Consider the following 23155-nt stretch of genomic DNA (forward strand, 5'->3'; position numbering starts at 1 on the left):
TGCCCCTCCTCCATCCTCGGAAACCTCAGCCGGTCCAGGAAGCGACCCATCCCTCCCTCTTCCAGTGGGGGCTCAGACCGGTACAGTTCCTCGTAGAAGTCCCTGAAGACCCCATTGATACCCACCTCACTTCGAACTGTGTTCCCTCCTCCATCCCTAACTCCCCCGATCTCCCTAGCTGCCTCTCGCTTCCGAAGCTGGTGCGCTAGCATACGGCTCGCCTTTTCTCCGTATTCATATACCGTCCCCTGTGCCTTCCTCCACTGTGTCTCCTCCTTCCTGGTGGTCAACAAATCAAACTCAGCCTGGAGGCTACGCCGCTCCCTAAGCAATCCCTCCTCTGGGGCCTCCGCGTACCTCCTATCCACCCTCACCATCTCCCCCACCAACCTCTCCCTCTCTCTCTTCCCCCTCTCCTTGTGTGCCCTAATGGAGATCAGCTCTCCTCTGACCACCGCCTTCAGCGCCTCCCAGACCACCCCTACTTGCACCTCCCCATTGTCATTAGCTTCCAGGTACCTCTCTATACACTTCCGGGCTCACCCGCTCACCTCCTCGTCTGCCAGCAACCCCACCTCTTGGTGCCACAACGGGCGCTGGTCCCTCTTTCTCTCCCCTCTTTCCCCCCCCCAACTCGAGGTCCACCCAGTGTGGAGCATGATCGGAAATGGCTATTGCCGAGTACTCCGTATCCTCCACCCTCGGAATCCGTGCCCTGCTCATGACAAAAAAGTCTATCCGGGAGTAGGCCATGTGAACATGGGAGAAGAATGAAAATTCCCCGGCCTCGCAAACCTCCATGGATCCACCCCTCCCATCTGGTCCATGAACCCCCTCAGCACCTTGGCCGCCGCCGGCCTCCTGCCCGTCCTAGACCTAGAGTGATCCAATGTCGGATCCCCGCCCCATTATCAGACACCCTGTCTCCAGGTCCGGAATCCGGCCCAGCATACGTCGCATGAACCCTGCATCGTACCAATTCGGGGCGTATACATTGACCAACACCACCCGCTCCCCCTGCAGCCTGCCACCATCACGTACCTACCGCCATTGTCTGCCACAAGGCTCGACGCCTCGAACGACACTCTTCCCCACCAAGATCACTACCCCACCCCCCCGATGTTTTGCATCCAAACCTGAATGAAACACCTGCCCTACCCACCCCTTTTTCAACTTTACCTGATCTGCCACCCTCAGGTGCGTCTCTTGAAGCATGGCCACATCTGTCTTCAGCCCCTTCAGGTGCGCGAACACCTGGGCCCGCTTGATCGGCTCTTTCAGACCCCTTAGATTCCAGGTTATCAGCCGGATCAGGGGGCTACTCCCCCCTCTCTCCTGCCGACTAGCCATATCCCTTCCTAGGCCAGCCACGTGCCCGCACGGCCCGTTCCCCACAGTGGCAGACCCCCGCCCTGACCACCTCTACCAACTCCAGCTCCCCTTTGGCCATTCCAGGAGCAACCCGGCCTCCCCACCCCCCGCCCCAGCTAGGTCCCCCCCCAAGCTGCATTGCACCCCCCCTCCCCCTTGCACTCCCGTAAGTCAGCTGACTCCTGACCCCAGCCACTCCCGCCGTTCCACCGACCCCCCCCCCTTTGCGGGGCCTCATCTCCCCTACCGACCATCAACCCCCCAAGCAGTCTCCCCCCCCCCGGCCCCCCAAACCACGAGTCTGCCCGGTGGACCTAATTAAAATAATGCCCAATCAACCCCCAAAAATCAAAGAACCCCCCCCCCCCCCCCCCCCCCCTCGAAACACAACCCAACAATCCCCAACCACCCCTCCACCGCGACCCCTCATCCCTGACCCTTAGTCTGAGTGCAGTTTTTCGGCCTGAACAAAGGCCCACGCCTCCGGGGACTCGAAATAGTGGTGTTGATCCTTATAGGTGACCCACAGACGCGCCGGCTGCAGCATACCAAACTTCACCCCCTTCCTGTGCAACACTGCCTTCGCCCGGTTGTAACCTGCCCTCCTCTTCGCCACCTCCGCGCTCCAATCCTGGTAGATCCGGACATCCGCGTTCTCCCTCCTGCTGCTCCGCTCCTCCTTGGCCCACCTTAACACACACTCTCGATCAGCAAACCGGTGGAACCGCACTAGCACCGCCCGCGGCGGCTCGCTGGGCCCCTTCCAGCTCCAAGGGCCCCTGAAAGGCCCCCGCTCCCATCAGCGAATTCAGCATGGTGACCACGTAGGCCCCCACGTCTGATCCCTCCAGCCCCTCCGGGAGACCCAGGATCCGCAGGTTTTTCCACTTCGACCGGTTCTCCATCTCCTCTAACCTCACCCGCCATTTCCTGTGGAGCGCCTCGTGCGCTTCCACCTTCACCGCCAGGCCCAGGATCTCGTCCTCATTCTCCGAGACCTTCTGCCGGACCTCCCGGATCGCCGCCCCTTGGGCCGTCTGGGTCTCCAGTAGCTTATCGATTGAAGCCTTCATCGGCTCCAGCAGCTCTGCTTTCAGTTCCTTAAAACAGCGCTGGAGAAGCTCCTGCTGCTCTTGCGCCCACTGCCTCCACGCTGCCTGGTCTCCGCCCGCCGCCATCTTGATCCTCCTCCTTCGCACCTTTCTTTGCTTCAATGCCACTTTTTAAATCGCCCCACTCCTGGTCCACTCCATACACTATCGGGGGAATGTTGCCGTCCCCTTCCCACACTGGGAAACGTCGAACAAGCGCCGTTACGGGCCCTAAAAATAGCCTAAAAGTCAGTTTTTAGCAGGAGCTGCCGAACGTGCGACTTAGCTCCACATAGCTGCAACCGGAAGTCGCAATATTGCATTTATATTGACACCCTGCACTTTGTTTTAGTATCTGGAACCAGAAATATTTTGGTCTGTTCTTCCTCGATCCATTTGCCAGTTTCAGCGTCAGTTTATAACCTCCAATGTTAAGGATGCTGTGACTGTGCTATTTGAGTAATTAGAAATTGAACTGGAATGTAGCAGTCTGTACAAGCTGTAGGAAGAATTAATTTACTCTCTGCTAACATTGTATTTTCCTTCCGACAGGAGGCTGTAGCAGGGGCCGCAGTGCTTGGTGTTAGTGGTCTCTCGGCTCCAGGTCTGGTTACTCCGGCACTTACCCTTGCACAGCCGCTGGGAGCGTTACCACAGGCGGTCATGGCAGCACAAGCTCCAGGGGTTATAACAGGTCAGTAATACATCAAGGTTCTCAAAACTAAAGAATAGACACCATAGCTGTCTTTTTCGGAATGCTTTGCTCCTCATCTCCTCTCTCAACCGCTTCTATTTGATTTGGTTCTTGCCTGAAGTGTTCTCCTGACCTGGATCCCTCACCCTTTTTTTTTTTTTTCAGTTTCATCATAATTTCAGTCTCCGGTGTCACCAAGACGCCCTGTTTTTTGACTCCCTTACCTTTCATTCTTTTGGTACCTTGGATGTACCTGAAGCATCTCTTCTTTAAAGGAAGAATGTCAGGCTACAGTGGTAGGAGATTCAATTGTAACGGTAACAGACAGAGGTTTCTGTGGCCGCAAAAGAGACTCGAGGGTGGTGTGTTGCCTCCCTGGTGCCAGGGTCAGGGATGTCACTGAATTGCTATAGGGCAAATTGAAGGGGGAGGGCAACAGATAGAACATACAGTGCAGAAAGAGGCCATTCGGCCCATCGAGTCCGCACCGACCCACTTAAACCCTCACTTCCACCCTATTCCCGTAACCCAGTAACCCCACCTAACCTTTTAGACACTTAGGGGCAATTTATGGCCAATCCATCTAACCTGCACATCTTTGGACTGTGGGAGGAAATTGTGGCACAGATTGGTACTAACGATATAGGCAGAAAAAGAGATGAGCTCCTACAAGCAATATTGGGGAACTAGGAAGTAGTTAAAAAAACAGGGCCCAGTAGGTAGTAATCTCTGGGTTAATTCCGTGGAGTGCCACGTGCTAGAGAGTATAGAAATAGGTTAGTCCAAATGAATGCATGGATGGAGAAATGGTTCGGGAGGGAGGCCTTTTGATTTCCAGGACATTAGACCGTTTTTGGGGACGGTGGGCCTTGTACAAGGTGGATGGTTTACATCTGAAGTGAAATGGGACCTTGCGGGGTAGTTCGCTAGTGCTGTTGGGGAGGGTTTAAGCTAACTTGGCAGGGGCTTGGGACCCTGAGAGAAGGTTCAGCGGGGATAGATGCACAGCCAGAATTAGAAGCGACAGCAAGGGAGTCAGGAAGGCAGTGTGTGTCTGGACCAGTTAATTCACCAGGGAGTTTGGCAAGATTGGATGGTATTTATTTTGATGCAAGGAGTCTGTCGAACAAGGCAGATGAATTGAGCCCACAGATTAAAACAAGGGGGTATGATGTTATTGTTGTCACTGAGACATGGTTGAGAGAGGGGCAGGATTGGCAGCTCAATATTCCAGGATACAGATCTTCCGGTGAGATAGGGAGGGAGGTAAAAGAGGAGGGGGTGTTGCAATTTTGATCAGGGGATCAATTACAGCAGTACGGAGGGACAACATCTTAGAAAGCTCTTCAATATGATTAGAACTTAAATACCAAAAGGAGCAATCGCATCACTGGGAGTCTTCTACAGGCCGCCTAAAAATCAGAGAAATAGAAGAGCAGATCTGTCGGCAAATTTCAGAGGAGTGTAAAAGTAATAGGGTCCTGATAGTGGGGATTTCAACTTCCTCATTATTAACTGGGATAGCCATAGTGTAAAAGATTTAGAGGAAGCGGAATTCTTAAAATGTGTTGCGGAGACCTGTTTAAGCCAGTACGTAGAAGGAGCTACAAGAGAGGGGGCGGGACGGTCCTGGACTTACTTTTCGGTGACTAAGCTGGACAAGTGGTTGAAGTATCAATCTGGGAGGGTTTTGCAGACGGTGATCAGAACTCCGTGAGATTCAAGATTGGGATGGAAAAGGACAAGGATGGGCCTCAGATCAAGGTTCTAAACTGGGGGGGGGGGGGTCAATTTTAAGAAGATCAGATATGATTTGGCTAGAGTGGACTGGGAGCAGACACTTTTAGGCAAATCTGTGGCAGAACAGTGGGACGCATTCAAGAAGGAAATAGGGAGAGTATCGGGCCGACATGCTCCAATCAAGAAAAGAAAATTAGGAGAGCAAAAAGGGGACATGAAAGGACACTAGCAGGTAAAATAAAGGAAAATCCTAAGTTGTTTTGCAAATACATTAAGGGTTAGTGGGATTGCGAATGTGGTCCCATTATTTAAGAAGGGTTGTAGCGGAGCGGCATGCGGCGCAGTGGTTAGCACTGGGACTGCAGCGCTGAGGTCCCGGGTTTGAATCATGTTTTGAGCATGTGACCGGGTGTGTAGATGAGGGTAGTGCAGTTGATGTAGTTTACATGGATTTCAGCAAAGCCTTTGACAAGGTCCCACATGGGAGACAACAAAGGCAAATGCACATGGGATACAGGGGAACCTGATCAGGTGGATAAGGAATCAAAATTGGCTAGCTGTTGGGGTGACGTGATGGCACAGTGGTTAGTACTGCTGCCCCACGACGCCAGGGGCCAGTGTTTGATTCCGACCCCGGGTGACTCAGTGTAGAGTTTGCACTTTCTACCCCTGTCTGTGTGGATTTTCTCCGGATGCTCCGGTTTCTTCCCACAGTCGAAAAACGTGCAGGTTAGGTAGATTGGCCGTGATAAATTGCCCTAAGTGTTTCCAAAAGTTGTTATGGGGAAATGGCGGGGGATTGGGCTTCGGAGGGTCGGTGCAGACTTGATGGGCCAAATGGCTTCCTTCTGAACTGTAGGGATTCTATGAGAGAATCTATCTCCACTTGGAGTGACAAGGTTTGAACAGGAATAGTCAGCATGGCTGTGTCAGAGGGAGGTCACGTCTAACAAATCCGATTGAATTTTTGAGCATGTGACCGGGTGTGTAGATGAGGGTAGTGCAGTTGATGTAGTTTACATGGATTTCAGCAAAGCCTTTTGACAAGGCCCCACATGGGAGATATAAAGAAGGCAAATGTACCTGGGATGCAGGGGAACCTGATCAGGTGGATTCAAAGCTGGCTGAGCTGTAGGAGACAGAGGGTGATGACAGACGGCTGCGTTAGTGACTGGAAACCAGTGTCCAGTGGGGTACCACAGGGATCCGTGCTGGGTCCCCTATTGTTCATCATTTATATAAACGACAGATGACTATGTGGGGGGGCAGGATCAGTAAGTTTGCGATGACACAAAGATTGGCCGGGTGGGTAACAGTGAGAGCGAGTGTCTTGGGTTACAGGAAGATATCGACGGGATGGTGAAATGGGCAGAAACGTGGCAGCTGGAATTTAACCCTGAAAAGTGAGAGGTGTTACACCATGGCAGGAGCAATTTAACAGGAAATATTCAATGAATGGCACCACACTAGGAAGTTCCAAAGAACAAAGGGACCTTGGCGTGTTTGTAAATGGATCTCTGAAGGCAGAAGGGCAGGTTAATAGGGAGGTGAAAAAGGCACATGGGACACTCGCTTTTATCAATCGGGGCATGGATTACAAAGCAGGGGAGTCATGTTGGAGTTAAACAGCTGGAGTACTGGGTGCAATTCAGGTCGCCACATTACAGGAAGGATGTGATTGCACTGGAGGGGGTGCAGAGGAGATTCACCAGGATGTTGCCTGGGGTGGAACATTTCAGTTATGAAGAGAGGTTGGGGCTTGGGTTGTTTTCTCTGGAGCAGAGAAGACTGAGGGGTGACCTGATCGAGGTGGACAAGATTCTGAGGGGCATGGACAGGGGGGATAGGGAGCAGCTGTTCCCCTTAGTTGAAGGGTCTGTTACGAGGGGGGGGGGACACGTTCAAGCTGAGGGTGGGGTTTTGAGGAAAAGCGTTTTTACCCAGAGGGTGGTGACGGTCTGGAACGCACGGCCTGGGAGGGGGGGAGAGGCGGGTCTGGAACGCACGGCCTGGGAGGGGGGGGGAGAGGCGGGTCTGGAATGCACGGCCTGGGAGGGGGGGGAGAGGCGGGTTGCCTCACATCCTTTAAAAAGTACCCGGGTGAGTACCTGGCAAGTTGTAACATTCGAGGCTATGGGCCAAGTGCTGGCAAATGGGATCAGGTGGGCAGGTCTGGTGCCTTTCCTGCGGCGGTGCAGACTCGAGGGCCCGAAGGGCCTCTTCTGCACTGTAGTATTCTGTGATTCTGTTAAAGGGTAACTAGGGAAAGAGTAGGGCCCATTAAGGACCATAGGGTAATTTGTGTGTGGAGCTGGAGGATGTAGGCAGGATTCTAAATGAATACTTTGTGTCAGTGTTCACTCGTGAGAGGAACGGTGTGGGTATAGAGATCAGGGAGAAGGACTGTGTTAAAATTGGAGATTAACATAGACAGAGAGGAGGTTCTGAGTGGTCCTGAAGGCTTAACAGTAGAGAAATCTCCAGGATCAGATGAAATGCACCCCAGGCTGCTGAGTGAGGCATAGGAGGAAATAGCAGGGGCGCTGGCAATAATTTTCAATTTCTCTTTGGCCACAGGAGAGGTGCTGGGGGCTGGAGGATAGTCAATGTGGTTCCATTATTCAAGAAGGGAGGAAGGGATAAACCAGGAAACGACAGGCCAGACAGTCTAACCTCAGTGGTGGGGGAACTATTGGAAGCAATTCTGAGAGACTGAATGAATCTGCATTTGGAGAGACCGGGATTAATCCGGAACAGTCAGCATGGTTTGTTACGGGGAGGTCATGTCTGACCAACTTGATTTGAGTTTTTTTGAAGAGGTGACCAGGTGTGTAGGTGAGGGAAATCCATCTCATTCCCCAGTGGGGTCCCACAGGAATCAGTGTTGGGGTCCTTGCTGTTTATGCGTTATATAAATTGCTTAGATATGAATGTAAGAGGATTGATCAGTAAGCTTACGATGATACGAAAATTGGTGGGGTGGTAAATATTGAATATAGCCTTCGATTACAGGATTTGATTTATTGTCACATGTACTGAAGTACAGTGGAAAATATTTGCAGTATGCAGATGGCTGGTGTTTTGTTATGCTGATGGTTGCTGGTATCGATCTTGTCTGGCCTTTCCAGAGGTAAATACACAGTCAATCTGCAACTGCTCGTTTTTGTCCTGTTGGCTGACTTTCCCATCAGCCTTTGCCGTTCGCCATTTTGAATCGGGAGTTGGCCATTTTAAGTGGCTACAATCCGAGAATATTTACTATTTTTAGCCAGGTCTCTCTTCACCATAATATCATTTTCCCATGTGGCTACCTGTACCTCACCAACCATATTCGCTAAATTCTGGAGTTGTTGAGTGTGTATTTGATGAAGAACATTCTGCATTTTTGGGGTCATGTTGTTTATAATGTTTATGCTGAGCCAGTTTAGCTCATTTGGCTGGACATCTGGTTTGTGATGCAGAGTAAGGCTAGCAGTGCGCGTTCATTTTTTGTCTGACTTGAGGTGATTGATGAAGGCCCTGCCATGCCCCTTGCCTGAGGTGTGTTAAATCAGCAGCAGCTCTCCCCTCCGAGGAAAGCAACCTCTGGTCACTTGGCAGTGTGGTGACTTTACCTATTTACTCTATGCTGAGCTAGGGGAAACTTAGCTTCTCTGTGGCTGCAATTATAACATGAGGCTCCTCCTGTCTTCCAGGTGTGACCCCAACCCGTCCAACAGTGTCACTGCCAGTCACTATCCCACAGGTAGGAGTGGTTAACCCTGTCCTGGCCGCGCCACCTACAGCCGGCACTGCTACAGAAGTCAAGAAGGAAGATGAGGAAAAGCTGCTGGATACTGAACGGCTGGAAATGCTGAGCGAGCAGGAGCACATGAGCATTTCTGGGAGTAATGCACGACACATGGTGATGCAGAAGTTGCTACGCAAGCAGGAGGTAAGAGGTAGCCATTAAATCTGAGGTACAGGGTACAAGTAGGGAATGCTTTGCTGTAAACTTTTGCAAGCTTTTAAAAAATAAATTGAGACCCACGCAGACACAGGGAGTGACCCGGGTCCAGGATCGACCCCAGCTCCATGGCGCCGTGAAGCAATAATGCTATCCACTGCGCCGCCATGCCACCCTAGCTTTGCTTTTCTATGATGCAGAAATCGAAAAGGGGACATGAACATATGATTAGAGTCGGGTTGTCAATGCCGAGGCTCAATTTGGAGCTTTCATGATTCAAATGTTTTTCGCCAAGAGTATCAAGGGACATGGATTAAAGACTGGAATATTGAGTTGATTTACAGGTCAGCTAATTGAATGACAAAGCAGGCGTAGGGGGTGGAATGGCCTCCTGCTCCTACTAATAATAATGGCTTATTGTCGCAAGTAGGCTTCAATGAAATTACTATGAAAAGCCCCTAGTCGCAACATTCCGGTGCCTGTTTGGGGTACAAGTAAGTTAAAGATATGTTGGTAATAGAAACGTAGAAAAAATAGGAGCAGGAGGAGGAGGCCCTTCGAGCCCCATTCCACCATTCATTATGATCATGGCTGATCATCCAACTCAATAGCCTAATCTCCCATCCCCCCCATATCCTTTGATCCCCTTCACCCTAAGTGCTATATCTAACTGCTTCTTGAAAAGATACAATGTTTTGGACTCAATTACTTCCTGTGGTAATGAATTCCACAGCCTCACCACTTTGGGTGAAGAAATTTCACCTAATCTCTGCCTTAAATGGTCTACCCCGTATCCACAGACTGTGACCCCTGGTTCTGGACACAGCCACTAATTGGTATATCCTTCCTGCATCCACCCTCTCCAGTCCTGTTCGAATTTTATAGGTTTCTATGAGATCCCCCCTCATTCTTCTGAACTCCAGCGAGAACAATCCCAACCTGGTCAATCTCTCCTCATATGACAGTCCCGCCATCCCTGGAATCAATCTGGTAAACCTTCGCTGCACTCCCTCGAGAGCAAGAACATCCTTCCACAGAAAAGAAGACCAAAACTGCACACAATAGTCCAGGTGTGGCCTCACCAAGGCCCTGTATAATTGCAACAATGATGTGGCGATGCCGGCGTTGGACTGGGGTGAGCACAGTAAGAAGTCTTACAACAGGTTAAAGTTCAACAGGTTTGTTTGGAATCACCAGCTTTCGGAGCACACCTCATAAAGGAGCAGCGCTCCGAAACCTAGTGATTCCAAACAAACCTGTTGGACTTTAACCTGGTGTTGTAGACTTCCTACTAATTGTAGCAAGATATCCCTGCCCCTGTACTCAAATCCTCTCTCAATGAAGGCCAGCATACCATTTGCCTTCTTTGCCCCCTGTGGCACCTGCATGTGACTGGTGTACGAGGACACCCAGGTCTCACTGTACATTCCCCTCTCCTAATTAAAAGCAAATTACTGTGGATGCTGGAATCTGGAACGAAAGAGAAAATGCTGGAAAATCTCAGCAGGTCTGGCAGCATCTGTAGGGAGAGAAAACATTTCGAATCCAATGACTCATCGGACTAGAAACATTCACTCTTTTCTCTCCCTAGAAATGCTGCCAGACCTGCTGAGATTTTCCAGCATTTTCTCTTTCGCTCCTCTCCTAAAAGGATCTCTGCATCCTCCTCACAGCTCACCCTCCCACCCAACCTGGTGCCAGCTGCAAATTTGGAGATATTACATTTGTTCCCTCATCTAAATCATTAATATATATATTGTGAATAGCTGGGGTCCCAGCACCGATCACCACGGTACACCACTAGTCACAGCCTGCCAATTTGAAAAAGACCCATTAATCCCTACTCTTGTTTCCTGTCTGCCAACCAGTTTTCTATCCCTCTCAATACACTGCCCCCCCAATCCCATGGGCTTTAATTTTACACACTAATCTTTAATGCGGGACTTTGTCAAAAGCCTTCTGAAAGTCCAAATATACCACATCCACTGGCTCCCCCTCCAACTCTACTAGTTACACCCTCTTAAGAATTCCAGTAGATTTGTCAAGCATGATTTCCCCTTTATAAATTCATGCTGACTGTCCGATCCTGCCACTGTTTTCCAAGTGACCGGCTATAAAATCTTTGGTAATGGATTCTAGAATTTTCCCCACTATTGACGTCAGACTTGCTGATCTATAATTCCCTGTTTTCTCTTGACCTCCCTTTTTAATTAGTGGAGTTACATTAGCCACTCTCCAATCTGCAGGAACTGCTCCAGAATCTATAGAATCCTGGAAGGTGACCACCAATGCATCCACTATTTCTCGAGCCACCTCCTTCAATATCCTGGGATGTAGATTCTCAGGCCCTGGGGATTTATCAACCTTCAATCTCATCAATTTTCCCAACACCATTTCTCTATTAATATTGATCACCTTCAGTTCCGCCCTCTCACTAAACCTTGCGTTCCCCAACATTTCTGGTCTCTGATTTGTGTCCTCATTTGTGAAGACAGAACCAAAGTATGCATTTAGTTGCTGAACCATTTCTTTGTCCCTTATTATACATTCCCCTGTTTCTGACTGTAAGGGACATACATTTGTCTTCACCAATTTTTTTCTCTTTTACGTATAGAAATTATTAGTCAGTTTTTATGTTCACTGCAAGCTTACTTTGTACTCTATTTTCCCCTTCTTAATCAATCCTTGGTCCTTTGCAGAATTCCAAACAGCTCCCCATCCCCAGACCTGTTGTTTTTCTTGGCCAATCTGTATGCTACTTCCTTGGATTGAATACTATCCCTAATTTCCCTTGTGAGCCATGGATTGGCCATCTTTCTTGGTTTACTTTTGTGCCAGACTGGAATGAACAGTTGCTGTAGTTCCCCCACACGTTCCTTGAATGTTTGCCATTGTCTATCCACTGTCATCCCTTTAAGTAACTCTCCCCAATCTATCAAGGCCAACTCACGCCTCATATCTTCATAGTTCCCTTTGTTAAGATTCAGCACCCTTGTCTCAAAATCAACTACTTCACTCTCCATCTTGGTAAAAATTCTATCATGTTATGGTCGCTCATCCCCAAGAGGTCTCGTACAGCCAGATTGGTAATGATTCCCTTCTCATTACACAGCACCCAATCTAGGATGGTCTGTTCTCTAGTTGGCTCCTCAACATATTGATCCAGAATGGGCCGGGTATGGGGTGCGGGCGCGGGCTGGCCGAGGAGGGGTTATGGCTAGTCGGTGGGGGAGGGGGGCGGGTAGCCCCCTGATCCGGCTGATAACCTGGAACGTAAGGGGACTGAACGGGCCGGTTAAGCGGGCCCGGGTGTTCGCACACTTGAAGGGGCTGAAGGCGGATGTGGTCATGCTCCAGGAGACACACCTGAAGGTGGCAGACCAGGTAAGATTGAGGAAGGGGTGGGTAGGTCAGGTTTTTCATTCGGGGCTGGATGCCAAAAATCGGGGGGTGGCGGTCTTGGTGGGAAAGAGGGTGTCGTTCGAGGCGTCGAGCATTGTGACAGACAATGGCAGTAGGTATGTAATGGTAAGTGGTAAGCTGCAAGGGGAGAGGGTGGTGCTGGTCAACGTGTACGCCCCGAACTGGGACGATGCGGGTTTTATGCGGCACATGTTGGATCGGATCCCGGACTTGGAAGTGGGGGGGCCTGATAATGGGGGGGAGGACTTTAACACTGTGTAGGATCCGGCACTGGACCGCTCCAGGTCGAGGACGGGTAGGAGGCTGGCGGTGGCTAAAGTGCTGAGGGGTGTTTATGGACCAGATTTGGGGGGGGGGGGGGGGGGGGGACCCTTGGAGATTTGCAAGGCCGGGGGCTAGGGAATTTTCATTCTTCTCGCACGTTCATAAGGCCTATTCCCGGATCGACTTTTTTGTTATGAGCAGGGCGCTGATAGCGAGAGTACAGGATACTGAGTACTCGGGGATAGCCATTTCAGATCATGCCCCGCATTGGGTAAACCGAGAGCTGAGGCAGGAGAGGGACCAGTGCCCGCTGTGGTGCTTGGAGGTGGGGCTGTTGGCAGATGAGGTGAGCGAGCGGGTCCGAGTAAGCATAGAGAGATACCTGGAGGCCAACGATAACGGGGAGGTCCGAGTGGGGATCGTCTGGGAGGCGCTGAAGGCGGTGGTTAGGGGAGAGCTGATCTCCATTAGGGCCCACAAGGAGAGGAGAGGGCGGAGGGAGAGGGAGAGGCTGGTGGGGGAGATGGTGAGGGTAGACAGGAGGTATGCGGAAGAGCCTGAGGAAGGATTGTTGAGGAAGAGGCGCAGCCTCCAGGCCGAATTCGACCTGGTGACCACCAGGAAGGCGGAGGTGCAGTGGAGGAAGGCCCAGGGGGGCGGTCAGCTTCGGAAGCGGGACTCAGCTAGGGAGATCGGGGGAGTTAAGGATAGGGGAAGGAGTGTGGTGCAGAGTGGGGTTGGCATCAATGGGGTCTTCAGGGACTTTTATTTTTTTTTAAATAAATATTTTATTGAAAATTTTTGGTCAACCAACACAGTACATTGTGCATCCTTTACACAACATTGTAACAATACAGATAATAATGACCTTTTTTATATAAACAAAAAACAACAAATAAATAAATATTAAATAACAAAAATGAAAACTAGCCCTAATTGGCAACTGCCTTGTCACAGGCTATACCCCCCCCCCCCCCCCCCCAAGTCCTGGGCTGCTGCTGCTGCCTTCTTTTTTCCCCCATCTATCTTTCCGCAAGATATTCGACGAACGGTTGCCACCGCCTGGTGAACCCTTGAGCCGACCCCCTTAGGACGAACTTAATCCGCTCTAGCTTTATGAACCCCGCCATATCATTTATCCAGGTCTCCACCCCCGGGGACTTGGCTTCTTTCCACATTAGCAATATCCTGCGCCGGGCTACTAGGGACGCAAAGGCCAAAACATCGGCCTCTCTCGCCTCCTGTACTCCCGGCTCTTGTGCAACCCCAAATATAGCCAACCCCCAGCTTGGTTCGACCCGGACTCCTACTACTTTTGAAAGCGCCTTTGTCACCCCCACCCAAAACCCCTGTAGTGCCGGGCATGACCAAAACATATGGGTATGATTCGCTGGGCTTCTCGAGCACCTCGCACACCTATCCTCCACCCCAAAAAATTTACTGAGCCGTGTTCCAGTCATATGTGCCCTGTGTAATACCTTAAACTGAATCAGGCTTAGCCTGGCGCACGAGGACGACGAGTTTACCCTGTTTAGGGCATCTGCCTACAGCCCCTCCTCGATCTCCTCCCCTAGCTCTTCTTCCCATTTCCCTTTTAGTTCGTCCACCATAGTCTCCCCTTCGTCCCTCATTTCCCTATATATATCCGACACCTTACCATCCCCCACCCATTTCTTTGAGATGACTCTGTCCTGCACCTCTTGTGTCGGGAGCTGCGGGAATTCCCTCACCTGTTGCCTCGCAAAAGCCCTCAATTGCATGTACCTGAATGCATTCCCTTGGGGCAACCCATATTTCTCGGTCAGCGCTCCCAGACTTGCGAACTTCCCGTCCACAAATAGATCTTTCAGTTGCGTTATTCCTGCTCTTTGCCACATTCCATATCCCCCATCCATTCCCCCCGGGGCAAACCTATGGTTGTTTCTTATCGGGGACCCCCCCCAATGCTCCGGTCTTTCCCCTATGTCGTCTCCACTGTCCTCAAATCTTCAGTGTAGCTACCACCACCGGGCTCGTGGTGTAGTTCCTCGGTGAGAACGGTAATGGGGCTGTCACCATAGCCTGCAGGCTGGTCCCCCTACAGGACGCCCTCTCTAATCTCTTCCACGCCGCTCCCTCCTCCTCTCCCATCCACTTACTCACCATTGAAATATTAGCGGCCCAATAATACTCACTTAGGCTCGGTAATGCCAGCCACCCCCCCTATCCCTACTACACTGTAAGAATCCCTTCCTCACTCTCGGAGTCTTCCCGGCCCAAACAAAACCCATGATGCTCTTTTCTATCCTTTTAAAAAAAGCCTTCGTGATCACCACCGGGAGGCACTGAAACACAAAGAGGAATCTCGGGAGGACCACCATCTTAACCGCCTGCACCCTCCCTGCCATTGACAGTGCTACCATATCCCATCTCTTGAAATCTTCCTCCATCTGTTCCACCAACCGCGTTAAATTTAGCCTGTGCAATGTGCCCCAATTCTTAGCTATCTGGATCCCCAGGTAACGAAAGTCTCTTGTTACCTTCCTCAACGGTAGGTCTTCTATTTCTCTACTCTGCTCCCCTGGATGCACCACAAACAGCTCACTCTTCCCCATGTTCAATTTATACCCTGAAAAATCCCCAAACTCCCCAAGTATCCGCATTATTTCTGGCATCCCCTCCGCCGGATCCGCCACATATAGTAGCAGATCATCCGCATATAAAGATACCCGGTGTTCTTCTCCTCCCCTAAGTATTCCCCTCCATCTCTTGGAACCTCTCAGCGCTATCGCCAGGGGCTCAATCGCCAGTGCAAACAGTAATGGGGACAGAGGACATCCCTGAGGACATCCCTGCCTTGTCCCTCTATGGAGCCGAAAATATGCCGATCCCCGTCCATGTCGTGACCACACTCGCCACTGGGGCCCTATACAACAGCTGCACCCATCTAACATACCCCTCTCCAAACCCAAATCTCCTCAACACCTCCCACAGATAATCCCATTCCACTCTATCAAATGCTTTCTCCGGCATCCATCGCCACTACTATCTCCGTTTCACCCTCTGGTGGGGCCATCATCATTACCCCTAACAGCCTCCGTATATTCGTGTTCAGCTGTCTCCCCTTCACAAACCCAGTTTGGTCCTCGTGAACCACCCCCGGGACACATTCCTCTATTCTCATTGCCATTACCTTGGCCAGGACCTTGGCATCCACATTTAGGAGGGAAATTGGTCTGTAGGACCCGCATCGTAGCGGATCCTTTTCCTTCTTTAGAGAAGCGATATCGTTGCTTCCGACATAGTCGGGGCAGTTGTCCCCTTTCCTTTGCCTCGTTAAAGGTCCTCGTCAGTACCGGGGCGAGCAAGTCCAAATACTTTCTGTAAAATTCAACTGGGAATCCGTCCGGTCCCGGGGCCTTTCCCGTCTGCATGTTCCTAATTCCTTTCACCACTTCTTCTACCGTGATCTGTGCTCCCAGTCCCACCCTTTCCTGCTCTTCCACCTTGGGAATTTCCAGCCGATCCAAAAAATCCATCATTCTCTCCCTCCCATCCGGGGGTTGAGCTTCATACAATTTTTTATAAATGTCTTTATATCATTCACTCTCTCCGCCCCCCGCTCCATCTCTCCTTCCTCATCCCTCACTCCCCCTATTTCCCTCGCTGCTCCCCTTTTCCTCAATTGGTGTGCCAGCAATCTGCTCGCCTTCTCCCCATATTCATACTGTACACCCTGCGCCTTCCTCCATTGTGCCTCTGCAGTGCCTGTAGTCAGCAAGTCAAATTCCACATGCAGCCTTTGCCTTTCCCTGTACAGTCCCTCCTCCGGTGCTTCCGCATATTGTCTGTCCACCCTCAAAAGTTCTTGCAGCAACCGCTCCCGTTCCTTACTCTCCTGCTTCCCTTTATGTGCCCTTATTGATATCAGCTCCCCCCTAACCACCGCCTTCAATGCCTCCCAGACCACTCCCACCTGAACCTCCCATTGTCATTGAGTTCCAAGTACTTTTCAACACATCCCCTCACCCTTAGGCACACCCCCTCATCCGCCATTAGTCCATGTCCATTCTCCAGGGTGGGCGCCCTCCTGTTTCCTCCCCTATCTCCAAGTCTACCCAGTGTGGGGCATGATCCGAAATGGCTATAGCCGTACATTCCGTTCCCCTCACCTTCGGGATCAATGCCCTACCCAACACAAAAAAGTCTATGCGCGAATAGACTTTATGGACATAGGAGAAAAACGAGAACTCCTTACTCCTAGGTCTACTGAATCTCCACGGGTCCACACCTCCCATCTGCTCCATAAAATCCTTAAGCACCTTGGCTGCTGCCGGCCTCCTACCAGTCCTGACTTCGACCTATCCAGCCTTGGTTCCAACACCGTGTTAAAGTCTCCCCCAATTATCAGCTTTCCCGTCTCTAGGTCCGGGATGCGTCCGAGCATTCGCCTCATAAAGTTGGCATCATCCAGTTCGGGGCATACACGTTTACCAAAACCACCATCTCTCCCTGTAATTTGCCACTCACCATCACGTATCTGCCCCCGTTATCCACCACTATAGTCTTTGCCTCGAACATTACCCGCTTCCCCACTAATATAGCCACCCCCCTGTTTTTCGCATCCAGCCCCGAATGGAACACCTGCCCCACCCATCCTTTACGCAGCCTAACCTGGTCTATCAGTTTCAGGTGCGTTTCCTGTAACATAACCACATCTGCTTTAAGTTTCTTAAGGTGTGCGAGTACTCGTGCCCTCTTTATCGGCCCGTTGAGCCCTCTCACGTTCCACGTGATCAGCCGAGTTGGGGGGCTTCCCACCCCCCCCCCCCCCCCCCTTGCCGGTTAGCCATCATCTTTTTCCAGCTTCTCACCCAGTTCCCACCCAGCTGTATCTCCCCCAGGCGGTGCCCCCCCGCCCATCCTCTCCCGTACCCACTCCCCCCTTTCCCCAGCAGCAGCAACCCAGTAATTCCCCCCCTCCCCCCCCCCCCCCCCCGCTAGACCCCCCGCTAGCGTAATTACTCCCCCCATGTTGCTCCAGAAGTCAGCAACTCTGGCTGACCTCGGCTTCCCCCCCGTGACCACGGCTCGCACCGTGCGACGCCCCCTCCTTCCTGCTTCTCTATTCCCGCCATAATTATCATAGCGCGGGAACCAAGCCCGCGCCTCTCCCTCGGCCCCGCCTCCCATGGCCAACGCCCCATCCCCTCTCCCTCCCCACCTCCCCCCATCACCACCTGTGGGAGAAAGAAAAGTTACCATACCGCAGGATTAGAACATAAAACCCCTCTTCGCCCCTCCCCCCATTCGCCCCACCACTTTGTCCAAACGTTCTTTTTCATAATCCACTCATTCCAGTTTTTCTTCTACAATAAAAGTCCACGCTTCATCCGCCGTCTCAAAGTAGTGGTGCCTCCCTTGATATGTGACCCACAGTCTTGCCGTTGCAACATTCAAATTTTATCTTCCTTTTGTGAAGTACCGCCTTGGCCCGATTAAAGCTCGCCCTAAAGCTCGCCCTCCTTCTCGCCACCTCCGCACTCCAGTCTTGATAAACGCGGATCACCGCGTTCTCCCATTTACTGCACCGAGTTTTCTTCGCCCATTATGGGCAGCACGGTAGCACAAGTGATTATCACTGTGGCTTCACAGCGCCAGGGTCCCAGGTTCGATTCCCCGCTGGGTCACTGTCTGTGCGGAGTTTGCACGTTCTCCCCGTGTCCGCGTGGGTTTCCTCCGGGTGCTCCGGTTTCCTCCCACAGTCCAAAGACGTGCAGGTTAGGTGGATTGGCCATGCTAAATTACCCGTAGTGTCCATAAAGGTTAGGAGGAGTTATTGGGTTACGGGGATAGGGTGGAAGTGAGGGCTTAAGTGGTCGGTGCAGACTCGATGGGCCGAATGGCCTCCTTCTGCACTGTATGTTCTATGTAATCTATGTAATCTAAGGACCATTTCTCTATCCTTAAAACGGAGGAATCTCACCACTATGGCTCTGGGAGTTTCTCCTGCTCTCGATCCTCGCACCATAACTCGGTACGCTCCCTCCACCTCCAACGGACCCGTCGGGGCCTCCGCTCCCATTAACGAATGCAGCATCGTGCTCACATATGCCCCGACGTCCGCCCCCTCCACACCTTCAGGAAGGCCAAGAATCCTCAGGTTGTTCCTCCTTGCGTTGTTTTCCAGTGCCTCCAACCTCTCCACACATCGTTTCTGGTGTGCCTCCTGTATCTCCGACTTCACCACCAGGCCCTGTATATCGTTCTCATTCTCGGCTGCTTTCGCCTTCACGACCCGAAGCTCCTGCTCCTGGGTCTTTTGTTCCTCCTTTAGCCCTTCGATCGCCTGTAGTATCGGGGCCAACAACTCTTTCTTCATTTCCTTTTTTATCTCCTCCACGCAGCATTTCAAGAACTCTTGTTGTTCAGGGCCCCATATGAAACTGCCACCTTCCGACGCCATCTTGGTTTTTGCTTGCCTTCCTTGCCGTTGTTCCAAAGGATCCGCTGCAATCCGGCCACTTTCCTCTCCTTTTTCCATCCGTGTCCAGGGGGAACACCCTCCTGGTTTACCGCACGGTGTTTTTAGCCGTTAAAATTGCCGTTGGGGCTCCTATCAAGAGCCCAAAAGTCCGTTTCACAGGGAGCTGCCGAAACGTGCGACTCAGCTGGTCATCGCCGCACCCGGAAGTCTTCAGGGACTTTTATGAGGAACTGTATCGGTCCGAGCCCCCACTGGAGGAGGGAGGGATGGGCTGCTTTCTGGACCAATTGAGGTTCCCGAAGGTGGAGGAGGGACTGGTGGCGGGATTAGGGCCCCGATTGGGCTGGAGGAGCTGACCAAAGGGATAGGGAGCATGCAGGCGGGAAAGGCACCGGGGCCTGATGGTTTTCCGGTCGAGTTCTACAAAAAATATGTAGACCTGTTGGGCCCGTTGCTGGTTAGGACCTTCAATGAGGCAAGGGAGGGGGGGGGGGGGGGGGGGGGGCGTTGCCCCCGACGATGTCCCGGGCACTGATCTCCTTGATCCTGAAGCGGGACAAGGATCCCCTGCAGTGTGGGTCTTATAGGCCGATTTTGTTGTTAAATGTAGATGCCAAGGTGCGGGCGAAGGTCTTAGCCACGAGAATTGAGGATTGGGTGCCGCAGGTTGTCCACGAAGACCAGACGGGGTTCGTGAAGGGGAGGCAGTTGACTGCGAATGTGCGGAGGCTCCTGAATGTTGTTATGATGCCGGCGGGGGAGGCGGAGATAGTGGTGGCGATGGACGCTGAGAAGGGCTTCGATAGGGTAGAGTGGGGGTACTTGTGGGAGGTGCTGAAGGGGTTTGGGTTTGGGGAGGGGTTCGTCAGGTGGGTTAGGCTGTTGTACGAGGTCCCGATGGCAAGTGTGGCCACGAACAAGAGGAGGTCTGAGTACTTTTGGTTGCATCGAGGGATGAGGCAGGCGTGTCCCCTGTGTCCCCTGCTCTTTGCACTGGCGATTGAATCCCTGGCTATGGCACTGAGGGAGTCGAGGAACTGGAGGGGGTTGGTGCGGGGTGGGGAGGAGCATAGGGTGTCGCTCTATGCGGACGACTTGCTGCTATATGTGGCGGACCCGGTGGGGGTAATGCCGGAGGTAATGAGGATCCTCCGTGAGTTCGGGGATTTCTCGGGGTACAAGCTCAACATGGGGAAGAGCGAGTTGTTCGTGGTTCACCCAAGGGACCAGGAGAGGGGGATTGGCGAGCTCCCACTAAAAAGGGCGGAGAGGAGCTTCAGATATTTGGGGGTCCAGGTGGCCAGGAGCTGGGGGGCCCTGCATAGGCTTAATTTCACAAGGCTGGTGGAGCAAATGGAGGAGGAGTTTGAGGTAGGACGTGTTGCTGCTGTCCCTGGCGGGTAGGTGCAGCCAGTAAAGATGACGGTGCTCCCAAGGTTTTTGTTCCTGTTCCAGTGCCTCCCCATTCTTATCCCGAAGACCTTCTTTAGGCGGGCCAACAGGAGCATAACGGGGTTTGTGTGGGCACGAGGGACTCCGAGGGTGAGAAGGGTATTCTTGGAGCAGAGTAGGGATGGGGGGGGGGGGATGGCTGGAGCTGCCCAAACTCTGCGGGTACTACTGTGCCGCCAATGCGGCGATGGTGCGCAAGTGGGTGATGGAGGGGGAGGGGGCTGCATGGAAGAGGCTGGAGACGGCGTCCTGTGAGGGTACGGGTCTGGAGGCGCTGGCAACGGCGCCGCTGCCGCTCCTTCCAATGAGGTATACCATGAGCCCGGTGGTGGCAGCTACCCTCAAAATCTGGGGGCAATGGAGGCGGCACAGGGGGGAAGTGGGGGCCTCGGTGTGGACCCCGATACGGGCTCCCCCCGGGGAACACCTTTAGGTATCTACTGGTAAGGGCGTTTGCCAGGTGGCAAGTGGTGGAATTCCCGCTGCTGCTGCCATGCACGGTACAGGACAGGGTGCTCTCGGGGGTGTGGGTTGGAGAGGGAAAGATCTCTGCAACATACCAGGTGATGCAGGAAGAGGAGGAGGCCTCGATGGAGGTGCTGAAAGGTAAGTGGGAGGAGGAGTTGGGGGAAGAGATCGAGGAGGGTGAACTCTTCCTCTCCGTGCGCGAGGCTCAGCCTCATACAGTTTAAGGTGCTGCACAGGGCAACATAACCGGGACAAGGATGAGCCGTTTTTTTCGGGGTGGGGACAGGTGTGTTGGGTGCTCAGGGAGCCCAGCAAACCACACCCATATGTTCTGGGCATGCCCAGCGCTGGAGGAATTTTTATATGTTTCAATAAGATCCCCCCTGCATCCTTCTAAACTCCAATGAGTACAGTCCCAGTCTACTCAACCTCCCGTCATAATCTAATCCCCTCAACTCTGGGATCAACCTAGTGAATCTCCTCTGCACTCCCTCCAGTGCCAATATGTCCTTTCTCAGGTAAGGAGACCAAAACTGAACACACTACTCCAGATGCGGCCTCACCAACACCCTATACAATTGCAGCATAACCTCCCTAGTCTTGAACTCCATCCCTCTAGCAATGAAAGACAAAACTCGATTAGCCTTCTTAATCACCTGTTGCACCTGCACACCAACTTTTTGCGACTCGTGCACCAGCACACCCAGGTCCCTCTGCACAGCAGCATGTTTTAACATCTTACCATTTAAATAATCCATTCTGCTGTTATTCCTCCCAAAATGGATAGCGTCACACTTGGCAACATTGAATTCCATCTGCCAGACCCTGGCCCATTCACCTAACCTATCCAAATCCTTCTGCAGACTTCCGGTATCCTCTGCCCTTTTTGCTTTACCACTCATCTTAGTGTCGTCTGCAAACTTTGACACATTGCACTTGGTCCCCAACTCCAAATCGTCTATGTAAATTGTGAACAACTGCGGGCCCAACACTGATCCTTGAGGGACCCCACTAGTTACAGGTTGCCAACCAGAGAAACATCCATTTATCCCCACTCTCTGCTTTCTGGTAGTTAACCAATCCTCTACCCATGCTACCACTTTACCCTCAATGCCATGCATCTTTAGTCTATGCAGCAACCTTTTGTGTGGCACCTTGTCAAAAGCTTTCAGGAAATCCAGATATACCACATCCATTGGCTCCCCGTTATCTACTGCACTGGTAACGTCCTCAAAAAATTCTACCAAATTAGTCAGACACGACCTACCCTTTGTGAACCCATGCTGCGTCTGCCCAATGGGACAATTTCCCTCCAGGTGCCCCGCTATTTCCTCCTTAATGATAGATTCCAGCATTTTCCCTACAACCGAAGTTAAGCTTACCGGCCTATAATTAACCGCTTTTTGCCGACCTCCTTTTTTAAACAGTGGTGTCACGTTTGCTACTTTCCAATCCTCTGGGACCACCCCAGAGTCTAGTGAATTTTGATAAATTATCACTAGTGCGTTTACAATTTCCCTAGCCATCTCTTTTAACACTCTGGGATGCATCCCATCAGGGGCAGGAGATTTGTCTACCTTTAGTCCCATTAGCTTGCCCAATACTGCCTCCTTAGTGATTACAATCATCTCAAGGTCCTCACCTATCATATCCTTATTTCCATCAGTCACTGGCATGTTATTTGTGTCCTCCACTGTGAAGACTGACCCAAAAAACCTGTTCAGCTCCTCAGCCATTTCCCCGTCTCCTATTTATAAATCTCCCTTCTCATCTTCCAAAGGACCAATATTTACCTTAGCCACTCTTTTTTGTCTTATATATTTGTAGAAGCTTTTATTATCTGCTTTTATGTTCTGAGCCAGTTTGCTTTCATAGTCTACCTTACTCTTCTTTATGGCTTTTTTAGTAGCTTCCTGTTGTCCCCTAAAGACTTCCCAGTCCTCTAGTCTCCCACTAATTTTTGCCACTTTGTATGTTTTTTCCTTCAATTTGATACTCTCCCTCGCCTCCTTAGATATCCACGGTCGATTTTTCCTCTTTCTACCGTCTTTCTTTTTTGTCGGTATGAACCTTTTCTGAACACTGTGAAAGATCGCTCGGAAGGTTCTCCACTGTTCCTCAACTGCTTCACCATGAAGTCTTTGCTCCCAGTCTACCTTAGCTAGTTCTTCTCTCATCCCATTGTAATCGGTCAGCAGCAACCCGGGGGGAGGGGGTTCTATTTTATTTTTGTTTGTCTA

At 51.6% G+C, this 23155-nt stretch overlaps 2 protein-coding genes across 5 annotated transcripts in view; both read left to right on the forward strand.

The window, feature by feature from the left end:
• LOC140425665 (protein scribble homolog) overlaps nt 1–23155 on the forward strand; it is a gene marked incomplete at its 5' end in the record, with an annotated part of 1618068 nt that overhangs the window by 988823 nt on the left and 606090 nt on the right.
• The window catches only part of LOC140424651 (poly(U)-binding-splicing factor PUF60-like), a 136298-nt gene that overhangs the window by 110655 nt on the left and 2488 nt on the right, over nt 1–23155 (forward strand). For all 4 annotated transcript variants that reach the window (XM_072507892.1, XM_072507895.1, XM_072507894.1 and 1 more), the window contains 2 exons: nt 3015–3156; nt 8592–8830. In XM_072507892.1, coding sequence (XP_072363993.1) covers nt 3015–3156; nt 8592–8830 — 381 coding nt within the window. The remainder of the gene's footprint in view (nt 1–3014; nt 3157–8591; nt 8831–23155) is intronic.

Source organism: Scyliorhinus torazame, chromosome 6 (assembly GCF_047496885.1).
Source record: "Scyliorhinus torazame isolate Kashiwa2021f chromosome 6, sScyTor2.1, whole genome shotgun sequence".
Lineage (NCBI taxonomy): Eukaryota > Metazoa > Chordata > Chondrichthyes > Carcharhiniformes > Scyliorhinidae > Scyliorhinus > Scyliorhinus torazame.